Genomic DNA, 13,268 nt, shown 5'->3' with positions numbered 1-13,268 from the left:
ACTAAAACACAGGACATTCCACTAGCCCAGACACTTGAATACTCTGAAAAATTTGGTATTACGTATAAACACTCACATATATTATCAGAAGTGAAACAACAAAAGATGAAAGACAGGGAAGGATATTTTTCAGTTAAAAGTGCTTTCATTTAACTATTCGGGGATGGAAAGTGGATCATGGGTCTCAGAAGACCAAGGTTTCCTTTCAAAAAAAAAGTTACCTGGGGCGCCTGGGTGGCGCAGTCGGTTAAACGTCCGACTTCAGCCAGGTCACGATCTCGCGGTCCGTGAGTTCGAGCCCCGCGTCAGGCTCTGGGCTGATGGCTCGGAGCCTGGAGCCTGTTTCCAATTCTGTGTCTCCCTCTCTCTCTGCCCCTCCCCCGTTCATGCTCTGTCTCTCTCTGTCCCAAAAATAAATAAAAACGTTGAAAAAAAAAATTAAAAAAAAAAAAAAAGTTACCTTAGTGGTCAGCAGCTGTTATTAGCATATGAGCTAAAAGCAATCAAAGTTCATCAATACCAATAAATGGAATTTTCAAAGAAAAAAAAATTTTTAATAAAAATAAATTTTTAAAAAGTTACCTTAGGTTTTTAACAGCCCCTCCACAAATTATCCGTTTTTTTTTTTTTAATGTTTTATTTATTTCTGAGACAGAGAGAGCCAGAGCACGAGCAGGGGAGGGTCAGAGAGAGGGAGACACAGAATCCGAAACAGGCTGCAGGCTCTGAGCTGTCAGCACAGAGCCCAACGCGGGGCCAGAACTCACAAACCACGAGATCATGACCCGACCCAAAGTCAGCCGCTTAACCGACTGAGCCACCCAGGCGCCCCTCAAATTATCTGTTTCTGATGACATAAACCTACATGGAAGCACTATATATCACAGTCCTTTTTATTTTAATCAAGGTATTATTTCGGCTTTATGGGGAAAAAAACACTTGAAATGAGCTTTAAGACCTGTGTACTCCCTCTGCTGGCTCTGAATTTAAAGTAAATTCTCAATGGCTTCAGGTACCAAATTATTAATTTCACTAGACATCTAAAACACAATGAAAAATATGATGTGGATTCTCCCCCAACACACACACACACACACACACACACACACACACACACAAATAAGAAATTCCAAACACCTACTTAAAACTGCCAAAGGCATCTCTGTTGGATTTATTGTAAGTTTACTCCAGAGGAAAGCTAATGCATTTCACTTGTTTGTAGCAGGAGTCACTTCCTGCATCAGCCTTGCCCCCTACAAGTGTGCCACAAGCTTTCCTTGCTCTGTGTGCACCTCTCCACTGCAGGACGAGGATACATCTGACACCCAGGCATGGTGAGCCCCTAGAAGAGAACCTGGCTTATTCATCACAAGCAATTACTAGAGTAGCAAATTACTGAAAGGACCACAGCCCATAAGGGAACCTAGTCTATTTCATTTTATAATGTTATCCCATAATAGGACAAAAAAAAAAAAAAAAAAAAAAAAAAAGCCTGAGTGGAAACTGAAAGACACACTGTCTAGAAAAGCCCAGCTTGAAACATGCACCAATCACACACTTGTGTTTTATCAGGAAGGAAGGATACATCACAATATTCTATGGATGCTTGCTACTGTGCTTCTTTTTCCAACTGGGGAAATTGTGATACTGAGAAAGAAATGTTGTTCAGTCAGGAATAAAATGGTTAAAGGCACTGAGTCTGTCAGAGTAAGGATGCCATCAGAATTGGGCTCTTGTATCATAATCACAGCCTAACCATACATTTCAAAAACATGAACTCGGAAGAGCTCCAGACTAGCCCTTAAAAGATCCGTCTCAAACAGTGCTTGCTGTCTCTTCCTCCTTCATACACGACTTCTATTTCCCAATCCATGGATATAAAACTTCAGGTCCATCTGGGACTTCTGCCTCCAAATGCAGAACATTATGGACAACTTACACAACAGCTTTGCTCCTGTAAGAAGTGGGTAAATGAATTTTAGGCTGAACAATCCCATGGTGACTCTCTCTAGATGGTGCATATTGATGCTGCATCGGTGGGGCATACACACAGAAAGCAGACTTGATTTCAACTTTTTTCTCTAAATGAAGTCATTCCAAGATCAGGTTCCCCTCAGTTTCTGTGATGGGTAGTAACTGGCACTAATGAAGTTTTCAGGGACTTCTACATGAGGAAATAAGACACTAAGAAGAAATGCCTTAGATAGCAGAGTATCCTTTCATAACTACACCATACCCTAGCAACATCAATGCTAGGAGGTCTCAGACTTCATAGCTAGAAGTATCCAAAAGACTCCACATGTGGTATCGCTCACTCTCACTCTCGAATCACATCATCTCTTTCAGTGTCAAGAGTCCCAGAACAAGGCTATCTTCATGGGCTGTGGACATAATGATCCAAAAAGCAGCTCCAAGGATCAGATATGTTATTGTCTGGCAGACACATTCTGCGCTTTGGAGGCTCTTACACTGTCCTTGGGAATCAAGAGGAGTCAGAGAAAAATGACAAAGCAAGTAGGTGGGAGTCAGGGGTGGGCACAGTAGGGTGGAGTAGGGTTAAAACAGAGGGCTTTTAGGTTAAGCTAAAAGCACTGATGGAGAATGCTAAAAGAGCAACACAGTTACTTTAGCACAAACCAGCCTAAACGAAGGGGGAGGGGAATCAGAGGCAAGCAAATGAAGTAAGAGTTTGCAGAAATGGAAGCAATGACACGAACAGCTGTGAAACCACAATGGTTAACAGCAGACATTACAGAACAGTGGTTCCCGGGGCTCACGTGGACACACTCTTAGCTCCATCTCTGCTAGCTTGTAGGATCCTGGACAGTCACTCACATGCTCTCGTCCTGCTCCTCACCCGTAAAATGAAGTAGTTAGATGATCTTTAAAACCTCTTTTAGTTCTAAATTTGAGGCGAGAAGCAATGTGGATGAGTCAGCTGTATCAAGGCTCCACCTCCACTCCAGAGGGAGGCCAGTCCTCTACCAGGCCCCATATGACAGAACTGGAGATCCCAGATCAGGCCAGGACCACAGGTGTGCCCTAATCTGGGCAGACCTGGAAAAAACCCAGCTTCTCCCAAACAGACCCAAACTATAGGAGCCATGCCACAGTGGCCTTGCGTCTCCAAAGCAAGCTGGAAAAAAATGATCGGCAGAGAATTAAAGACCAGCTCCAAGCCAGAGTTCAACACCAACTTTCCAATTTGCCAGTAACTTCTCTGCAGAGAGCTGAAGCACTGATGAAAGCAGAAGTACAGATGTGAAAAAAGGCAAAGTGAATGAACAACAATGACAAGTTCATAGAACACTGATTTGCACGTTTATTTTTTGTCTTCCTCCAATAGAACATGAATCCTGTGAACTGGAACCTTATGTGACTTGTGCTCCTACTATATCCCTTAGGCCCAGGAGAAAGCCCTGTCTGTGAATGGGATGCCTTTGACGGTTTGTTGCATGAATAAAATGGCATGTGATGAAAATGGTAAAAAGGTTTTCTCTCTCTGATCTTCGGTCACTTACTGTATGCCAGCTATAACGTCCACGGACACTAACTTACCTATATATGTGTCATTCCCAACTCCTTCTATAGCAGCAAAAGGCCAGAGTGGCTCTTCAGGACTCTTCAATTTGTGATACAGGAAAAGGTAAGGAGAAAAATGACTCAAGAGAGGATCAAGTCTGTTCCCTCCAGGCAAGACGAGTAAGGTATGAAAACAAAATAAATTCCATATTCTCTCCAGCCTGGGAATCTGATCTGATAAGCAGTGGGTCAGCAGGGTGCCCTGCCAGAATGTACAGACCTAAACAGTCTTATCTTTGCATATTTATGAAGATCTTTGGATGGATGGTATCTGCTAAACTTTTTCCAGACCAAATAAATGACTTTTTACTGGGACAAGGACTCTTCATTAATTTCCTAAATAAAAATATCTTGCAGGTTTTAAGTAAGAATCACACGTATTAAGAAGTTGAACTACAAGATGTTCTTCTATGGTGTCATTCTCTTAAAATAGAACCCTCCTAAAATCTCCTAAAAATAAGTCTGCATAGTTTCATTTCATTTTCTAAGAAGGAGATAAACACATCAAAACAAACACTTAGCTTCTTTTTTAAAGACTCTCTCTGCTACAGGGCCCACAGATCAAAGTTTAAAAGGGCCAATTTCTTCACTTCAGAGGTCGATGACACAGCTTTGAAAAAGAGGAAAAACAGTCCCCCAGTCCCCCTAGTGTGCTGAGGCTGTAGGAAGAGGAAGTGTATTCGCTGAGAATCCCTGACGAAGACAGTCCTGCCAAAGGAAGTTACAAAACAGCATTTTGGTAACATGGGCCAAGCAGAAGACAGATTCCTTACACACGACTGTAACTGGCCCTTTGGTGAGTTACTCCAAAAGGTGACTGAGGGGAGAATTACAAGCCAACATGGAATTATCACAACTTTGTCATTTTGGAATTAAAAAAAAATATTTTTTAAATATAAAAGTTGCAGTTAAAATGACATTTTCTTAACACAGTGTGTTGGGAAGGAACTGCATGCATTAATCTAAAGAACCAGAACGGTAAGAACATCAACAAGCACTGCGTGGCAGGTGGGTCCTCATCTTTTCACTCTGGGAAGAGGCTGTAAGAGTACACATTATCACATGAAAGAAGACTAGTCTCTTGCAGAATTAACCTCCAAAGCAGCAGCAGAAATCGTCACACACACAAGATCCTCCATTTGTGAAATTTTGAGAACCAGCACAGAAACTCACGGCTACTTGATACAATCATGCCCTAACCCCGTGGGAAATGCAGGTGTGTGGGTGTGAGTAGGTGAATAAGCAATAAATAGACCTTAACAGGTAAACCCTGGAGTCCTAGAGGTCTGCCCCCCTCCCCAGGAGGAACCGAGAGAACAAACCAGTTTAATTATGGGTGGTGCAGTACAAGTAAACTTAATCCGAATTAAAGGAAATGTAACCTTTTCCCCTCGTGACCACATCTGATTATTCATTTCTACTTATTGCCTGAGGTAAGGGAGCCTGTGAGATAGCCATCACCTTTCTGTCTGGCACAATATGCATCTTTCAAACCTAAGTTAACCAGGAACTTCCTCCTTTTGTTAAAATGCTATCTTTTCTGCCACCTTCATCACTTCATAATTCCTAAGTACCCGTACTGATCAACACTGGACGGCTATACAAATATGAAAAACTCATTCAGCCTCCATCAATATTCATCTGTTTCTGATGCTAAAATAATAACCAAGATATCTTTAGACTGAGAGGCAAATATGCTTTTCAGGAAAGCATCTTTTACTTGTGTAAGACTACTTGTTACTTAGTAAGTGACTTTTAAAAAATAGATCCTCGATTTAAAGAGGAAAATAGTGTGATAAAGAACAAATCTCCAGAACTGCGACTATTAATTACCTGTGTACTAACTAGCTGTGTGATCTTAGAGAAGTCCTTAACTTGAAGAATCAGGTTCTTCACCTATGAGGGAGTTGAAAAATCTCTGCAAGCCTCATCCCGGCTGTGTATTAGAATAACCTGAGAAACTTAAACAAAAACAAACAAACAAAAATAATGCTAAGCCCCAGACCAGCCCAATTAAAACCGATTCTCTGGGTATTGGCTTTTTTTTTTTTAAGCTCCCAGGTGATTCTAATATGCAACCAGGGCTTCAAATCACTAGTCCCAGTTCTGATCTCCAATGCCTTCTTTTCTAATCCTTTCATTCTCTGATCTTAGGGTGAGAATTCTGGTGACAGAATCTCAGAATGCAACAAGCCAAAAAAGCCACGAAAAAAGCAAGGCCTAAGCCCTGCATACTGTGCCTATGTGCACACAGGACTAGGAGAGGTTAACCTGAATTCTAGACATTTTTAGAAGTTAAAAACCTTAATGCGTAACTAAGAATGAAAGCAGTGTGGTTTAAGTGCACATGCCTGCTCTCAAAATGACTAATCGTGATAGGAATCAACTCCTGAAACTTGGACGCAGGGAAATGGGTCACAATTAGCTCCTGACCTCTCCCTCTTCCCTCTTCTACCACCCCCACTGAACCACAAGCACAAAAAAAGGCTGGCTATTAGTCATAATCAGAATATGAAACCAGCCCCAGTTTCAAAGGGCTTTCTCCATCATCAAAGATTTGGAAGTTCCTGCATGGGTGCATCTTTTGATGAAAGTCATCTTACAAAAAATCTTTAAAGGATATCCCCACAAGTTGTCATGTGATACTCAGAACTAGTATAAAATCTTAAAAATAATTTTACTTACCTTAAACATAAAGACATTTTACTTTATGCCCTGTATTAAACATATTAAGGCTCGAGTTTCAATTTATATTTCACAAATGTTAGAGATAAGATAGAAACTAATTTAACACTGTGCATTGAATATACTCCAACCAAAAAAGAGAGAGAGAGAGAAAGAGAGAGAGAGAGAGAGACATGAGACAGCATGAGACCAAAAAAAGGTTAAGGACATAAAACCATAAAGTTTATGACTAGGCCCCAAATCTCTATTGTTTAAGTCCTGCAAGCTATGTGAAAATATAATTAACTGAATCACAATTCATGGCTACTTTTGGTAATACTACTTTCTCACCTAGATCTTTAAAAAAAAAAAAAATCAAAACTGTTACCATCTTTAACTGTAAGCACAATAGCAAGAAATATTATTTGTGGAATTAAATTACTTTTGTAAACTTGAAAGTCATAGGAAATGTGAAAACCCTTCCAACGCTAACTTTTTAGCTTTAACTAGCTAACTTTTAACTAGCAGATCCTCTGCACCAAGTTCAAAATATACAGGACTCACTACAAGTGTGAGAAATTTGAAAAATATTCCAAACCCCTATATCCATTTTCTTAGATCTTGAAATCCACCCCTTCCTGACACTATACACTGAGATTAACCTTTGCTATTCACTTGGAAATTCAGTTTTAAAAGCTATCACAGTAACACGGTTTTGAAATGGAACTCACTCCCATGCTTTCTGTAAATGGCCCTCGGATCACACAGCTGGCATTCTTTTGCAAAGCTTTAAAATTAAATCAAATGTAAGATTCATAATGTCAGCATTCATTAAAGGAAATGAGACAGATATGTGGAATAATTTCAAAGCACACATTTTGCTTTTAAAGTATCTCAGCAAGGGGCACCTGGGTGGCTCAGTTAAGCATCTGACTCTCGATTTCGGCTCAGGTCATGATCTCAGTTTCCTGAGTTCGAGCCCTGAGCTGGCCTCTGCACTCACAGCATGGAGACTGCTTGGGATTCTCTCTCTGCCCCTCCCTCACGCTGTCTGTCTCTCTCAAGATTAATAAACTTAAAAAAAAAAAAAGAAAGAAAAAAAATCTCAACAAGTCCTTTTCTAGCCATAAGAAATTTTAAAAAAAGGTACTTTGCAAGTTTTTTTTTAAGCAAATTAAAACTCAACACATTAAGTTCTTTTTTCTTTAAAACACACTACATTCTTCAATTTTTACACAAATTCCTCTCCAGGGCTCCAGTTCTCCACCAAGATTACACTGTTCTTGCTGTACACACATACTGGAATCCAGGAAGATACAGTGAAGAGGACTGAGGAAGGAAGCAACCACCTCTTTAATTTAAAAAAAAAAAAAAAAAGCTAACTTGCAAATAGAAGCAACTGATAAGTGATATGCATCTCCACATGTACCTCTTTTGCCTGGTAATGACACATTCACATCTTGGGGTAGAGGCCAGGAGAATGAGGTGCCAGGAAGAGCAAAGCAGCTGGGTATCAGCAGCCCAGCAGGGGCACAGGAGTTAATCTGTTTAGATGCCCAACTGCAGGAAGTCATTACATCATAGGCCTTTCCACACCTCTCTCCCTACCATGTGCCCAGTGCCCCAAGAGGCTGAAAAGGAACAGTAGAGAGCCTCCCTTCTGGTTCACTTACAGGTAGAAGCCATTATGGCCCAGTCCTGCCACTACATCTCCCTCCCCTAGGCCAGGGAAGGCTAGGTGAAGCTCCAGGCCCCAGTCTTCCACACCTGGACCTGGCCTCAAATAGCGCCAGAGTCCAGGCCTCAATAGAAGCAGCAGGTGTGGCTAGTCCGCCTTAAGGTGGAAGGGCTGGCCCATTCCAGGACCCAGAACATCTCAAGTTTGGAGACTCGTTTACTGGGAAAACCTCTCTAATAAAGACGTCAACACAGACAAGGAAAGACAAGCAGCCAGGAAAAGGTTTACGACCACTGCTTTTTCTAATGGGACCGGTATGCCTGTGGGAATTAACATCCACACGCTAGAAACTTCGACGTAAGGGTGCTCATCCAGCTAGTAACAACGACCATGCTCCTGTGACAGACTGGGAACCACAAATCCAACCGCTTCTCCGGGCACCAAGTCCCAAACACTCCCCCACATCCTCTCACTCCACCCGCAGCGCCCTCCCCGCACCCCCACTACGGTGATTTCTACTTCGAAGTTAGCCGCAGACCTACCTCCTCCGCGCAGTCCGGGGAATCCGTCAAACGCACTCCTGTCCGCCAGTCCTTCCCTCGCCGGCATCCCTTGCCCCCTCTCCTCACCTGGCCATGCCCGAGGCTTCCCCGGAAGCCTCATTTCCCCAACCCCCCTCCGCGGCCGACCCCAGATTCCCCTCCTCTGGGGGTCACACAGATCCCCCGAAACCTCACAGCGGAGGCTCTCGCTGCCAACCCCTCTCCCCAGCGCCCGCAGGCGCGCTCCGATGAATCGAAGGCGCGTCTCGCACTGCGCAGGAGGCCCGGCGGGTCCGGCCGCCCGCCCGAGGTGGGTACGCACCTTCCACCCGGCCGAGCTGTTGCTATCGCCCTTATCCTTGAAGTAGGGCACGCAGCGCACCATCCACTCGTAGATCTGGGACAGAGTGAGCCGTTTGTCCGGGGAGCTCTCGATGGCGCGAGTGATCAGGTCGGCGTAGGACAGGTTTCCCCAGGCGTTCCGCCGCGACGAGCATTTCCTCGGCTGCCCGGAGCCCCCAGCCGCCCCCGGCTGCGGCGGTGGCAGTGGCTGCTGAGGCTGCAGCGGCGTCTGCGTCCCCCCGCTCAGCGCGCCCGCCGCGAGGGCTGGCCCGGACCCGGAGTCCTGCCCTCCAGGAGCCAGCAGCCGGGCCGAGTCTTCAAGGAGCAGCCCGGAGCCCAGCGTGCCGCTCCCGCCGCCGCCGATCGCCATGGCCGAGCTGGCCCTACCGCTACCGTCCTCGTCGTCTTCATCGTCCTCCTCTTCGGGGATCATGGAATCGGCGGCCGTCTCCCCCGAGGGCTTGGCCGGGCTCCCCTGGAGCTCTGGCCTCTGCAGGGGCCACGTACAGGAGCGCGGCCGGCTCTGGGGCTCGAACTCCGGGTCCAGCTCCACTTCGAGCGGAGAGAGCGGGGCCGGGGAGGCCGGTGCCTCTGCCATCTTCGCCGCCCGCCCGCCCGCCCGCGGCTCGGGCTCTCGCGCTCTCCTCTCGCGCCGGGGCGGGGTGCGGCGGGGGAGGGACGGGGGCGCCGCGAAGGCTCGGGCTCCCGGGAGCCGCTGCCGCTACTGCCGCCGCCTGGGGAAGCACGAGAGGAGAGAGAAGGAGAGTTCGTTATCCCGGGCTGGAGCCCGGTCCTCGCCGAGTCCTCGCCCGCTGCCGCCGCTTCCCGGCCGCACGGCGCCCGCCTCCTAGAAGCAGGCAGACCTGGAGACGTGCGTCCCGCGAACCTGGCGCAGCAGACACCGCCCCCTGGCCAGGCCTCGGGGGAGACCGGAGCGAATCGACGGGCTCGCACGGGGCAGCCCCCTCCCCCCGCCGCCGCGGCCGCCAGATCTGCAGGTCCCTCCTGGGCTAGGTGGCTGGGCGGGGAAGAAGGGGGAGGGGCGGGGGCGGGGGAGGGGCGCGGGCCGCGCCTTTAAAGCGGGCAGCGGCCGGAGCTGGCGCAGCCGAGCGGCGGTAGGAGCCCGAGCGGGCGTGCGTTTGTTTATGTTTCGTTCGGGCCCGCTCAAGTGCTTCCCGCGGCGCCGCAGCCAAAGTCTGTGGCGTCTTCCGCTCTTCTCCTCCTCGCCCCTGGCCCTGCCGCCTCCGCGCCCCCTTGTACCCCTTCTCCTGGCCGAGGGGCCGGAGCCCGGGAACGGCACGGGCAGCCACCTTCTCCTCTCTTGGCCCCGCGGGCCGGGAAGGCGAACATGAGTCCGAGCGCGGACCGGCCCTTGACACTTCCAGAAAAAGGACCAGACGGGAAGCAGGGGGGCAAGCAGCTCAGCGGGTGTTTGCAAAGGGTCGAGCCAAGCAGGAACGACCACTTTGGGTTTTTGTGTGGTTTATTTGCTCGCGGATGTTGTACCCTCCACCCCCTTCCCTGTAAAGAACGCGGGGAGGGGACAAGTCGGAACATAAATCTTCCAACAGGTCAGGAAGCGCCAAGTCTCCCGGGCTGCCAGAAAACCCGGACCAGCACGTTCATCACCTCCTTGCTCCCGCTGCTGCCATCTTGACAGTTTTCCCCCCTTCACTCAAGTCCTTTAAAAACACTAGCGGGAGGGAAAGGGGGCGCGCACACCGAGTCACGGGGAGGGAAAAGGGAAGCGCCTGGCCCAGCTCGGAAGCAGATCCGGAGTCACCGGGAAGGCGGCCGCCCCGCTGCAAAGCTCCGGCGCCTACCTCAGTTCCTTCCCTTCAGGGACGAGTGGGGAGGACGCACAATCCCGCGCGGGCCCGGGGCACGGCGAGGAGGGGGCGCGCAACCTCGGCGAAGGAGAGGCGCTCCGGCTGCCGCCGCAGCCCGCCTGAGGAAACGCCTGTCAGCCTGCGCGCCGCCGCCTTCCACATTCCTCCTCCTCCTCCTCCCTTACACGAGCAGGGCGGCCGCGGCAGCAGCACAAAGTTATAGACACACGCAGGGTGCCTCAACCTAAGCTGACGGCGGGCGGGTCCCCGCCCAAGGGGAGGGCTGGGCGGCGGGCCCGGGTGTGCTGTGTGCGTGTGTGTGCGTGTGTGTATATGTGTGCTCGCGCGCGCGCCTGCGCGACCCGGCTCCGCGGGACTGCGGGCGTGGGTGTCGGGGCGCGCGCCGCGGGCCGGGACTAGGCGGGCTCCCGCAGCCCTCCTCGCTGGGCTCCTCCTCCCCAGAGTCTCAACGACAACAAAGCGCGGCGCCAGCCTAGGAGAAGAAGGAGGGGGAGAGCAGAGCCCCGAACGCTCCATGAGCGCAGTCGCGCGGCCTCTCAGACTCCGGGCAGGGCGCCTGGTACTGAGGGTCCCCGGCGGGCGCGTCCGCCCGCCAGGCTCTGGGCCCGCCCTGGTGTCCGGTTCCCGGTTAGAATCGGACACCAGGTAACGCCCGAGATAAGATGCTGACCGCAGATCGCAGAGGTTACCTCGGCGTGGAAATACTGACAAGAGAAGATGTTGGTGCCATACAAGACTTCGATAAACTGACGCCCTCAGATTTGATCAGGCACCAAAAGGTTTGCAGCTGAGTTTCTTACCTAGGACGCTCGACTTGTCGTGGATTTCTTGGCAAATGAGGGGAGAAGTGTAACTAACTCGGGAGAAATGCAAATTTTCCCCCATTCCTAAACGAAAGGGCAGATTTTGAACAATTATGAATGGGAACTAAATTGCTTCTAAGTTGTAAATGACTCCAGAACAGCTAATTGTGCATTTTTAAGTTTTGGGTTTTTTTTATTTAAAGCTACTTCTTTAGGTTTGGGAAAACATCTTCACAAGTCCTTATCCTATTATCAGTGCCTAAATTCATTTGTACACTAACAATGCACTACATGCGATACGCACACCAAAGCTCTGTTCACTTTGGTTCATAAATCTCTTTTTTCCCCTTTTTTCTTAAATCTTTGTCAGTCACTGGAGACCTCAGAGTCCAGAGCTCGCTCCTCAACAACCCAATACACAAAAAAGGTCCAACCCAGGGTACTCAGGAGTCCGCCCACCCAGCCAATTCCAGACTCCGGGCTTTGCGCAGGGCCCGTCACTCAAGTGACGCGCGTCCCCGCCCCTGCACCAAGCTAGTTCGACGCGTACAAACAGATGATGTCATTGTATCCACACGCGCGTGACCCGGGAGCTCTGCGCCGCGTCCCCATTCGCTGCACCGCCTACTCGTCAAACCACGCCGCGCGCTGACTGGCCGCGGGCACCAGTCTCCAGGCCCCAGACACCCCTCTCCGCCCCCCGCCCCCGCCCCCCAGCAAATAATAAACAATCGAGTAAAATTCTAAGGAAGAAAGGAGGGGACAGAGAGGAGAGGAGAGAAAGAGAGGGCGAACCTGAAGCCAACCTTTCGCGCGCTGAGGGAGAGTTCAGAGGCGGGGGACTTGAGAGGACAGAGGAGGGAAGAAGGGGAGCAGACCTGGGGCGATGGGTCCTGCTGCGAGGTGGTGGTGTAGGGAGCGGAAACTTGGAGAGCACCCTGCGGGGCGCGCCTGCCAAACTGGAGGGACACTAGGGCCCTGGAGCTGCCGGGCTTGGGGCTTCTGGGCGGTGCGCGGCAGTCCGAGGGGGTGGAGAGTGAGACACGCCGGAGCGGCGCAGGCGGAGCCGGCAGACACGTGCGGGAGGAGGGCGGGCGCGCGCCGAACTGGCTCACCCGGGGCGCGCGGCAGCAGTAGCCGCGCGCGCTTGTTTACCAGCGCACGTGGGTGTTATTTTTAAATGGAATGTTGTGCTGGCGGCGCAGCGGAGTGGCTGGCGCGTGGGGCAGCCCGCGCTGGCTGGGGGACGCTGCAGACCCGGGCCACGACCTCTCCGGGCTCCGCTCATGGGCCAGGCAGACTGTCTCCGCTGCAGGATTCCAGCGCAGCGGCTGGCTGGGGCCGGTGAGCCTGATGGCGACTTTCGCGCGCTGCCCAAGCCCCTGCGGAGACGACGAGTTCCCGCCACCAAAAGCTGCCTTCTTTAAGCCCGGTTTCGGCTCTTTCAATAACATTTCGGGAACAAAGCCGGCGGGGCTCCGCGGCCACAGGTTCCGGAGCCGATTTCACATGCTCACATACTCCCTGGCACACTACACCCTGGCCGCGAGGTGGATTTATCACCTTGCGTAGTTTGTGACCTCGCTCTCTTGCTCAGAATGTCCCCCGAACGCGCCCGTCACTTGGGCATACAGCTCTGGCACGTACAAATGCGCTTTTGCTACCTCGGCTTCTCTTTGGAAGGGAACTCTGGGAAGGGGGGCTCTGACTGCTTCCTGGTGGTGTTCCTGCGCTTTCTGCTCCACTTTTCTCATTGTGGGCCTGTCCTGAGAGCCCTGAGTTTGCGTTTGGTTTATAGCCTGGCAAT

General features: G+C 50.1%; 1 protein-coding gene across 1 annotated transcript in view; it reads right to left on the bottom strand.

Annotated features, from left to right (window-relative positions):
• The window catches only part of FOXO3 (forkhead box O3), a 126,754-nt gene extending 115,787 nt beyond the window's left edge, over positions 1-10,967 (bottom strand). Inside the window, exons 1-2 of the mRNA XM_043592065.1 lie at positions 10,632-10,967; positions 8,789-9,542 (exon numbers count right to left, since the gene is read on the bottom strand). Coding sequence (XP_043448000.1) covers positions 8,789-9,406 — 618 coding nt within the window. The 5' untranslated portion in view covers positions 9,407-9,542; positions 10,632-10,967. The remainder of the gene's footprint in view (positions 1-8,788; positions 9,543-10,631) is intronic.
• Positions 10,968-13,268: the final 2,301 nt, after the last annotated feature.

Source organism: Prionailurus bengalensis, chromosome B2 (genome assembly GCF_016509475.1).
Source record: "Prionailurus bengalensis isolate Pbe53 chromosome B2, Fcat_Pben_1.1_paternal_pri, whole genome shotgun sequence".
Lineage (NCBI taxonomy): Eukaryota > Metazoa > Chordata > Mammalia > Carnivora > Felidae > Prionailurus > Prionailurus bengalensis.
Note: the sequence above shows the minus strand (reverse complement) of the source record. Positions and strands in the feature narration are given on the sequence as shown.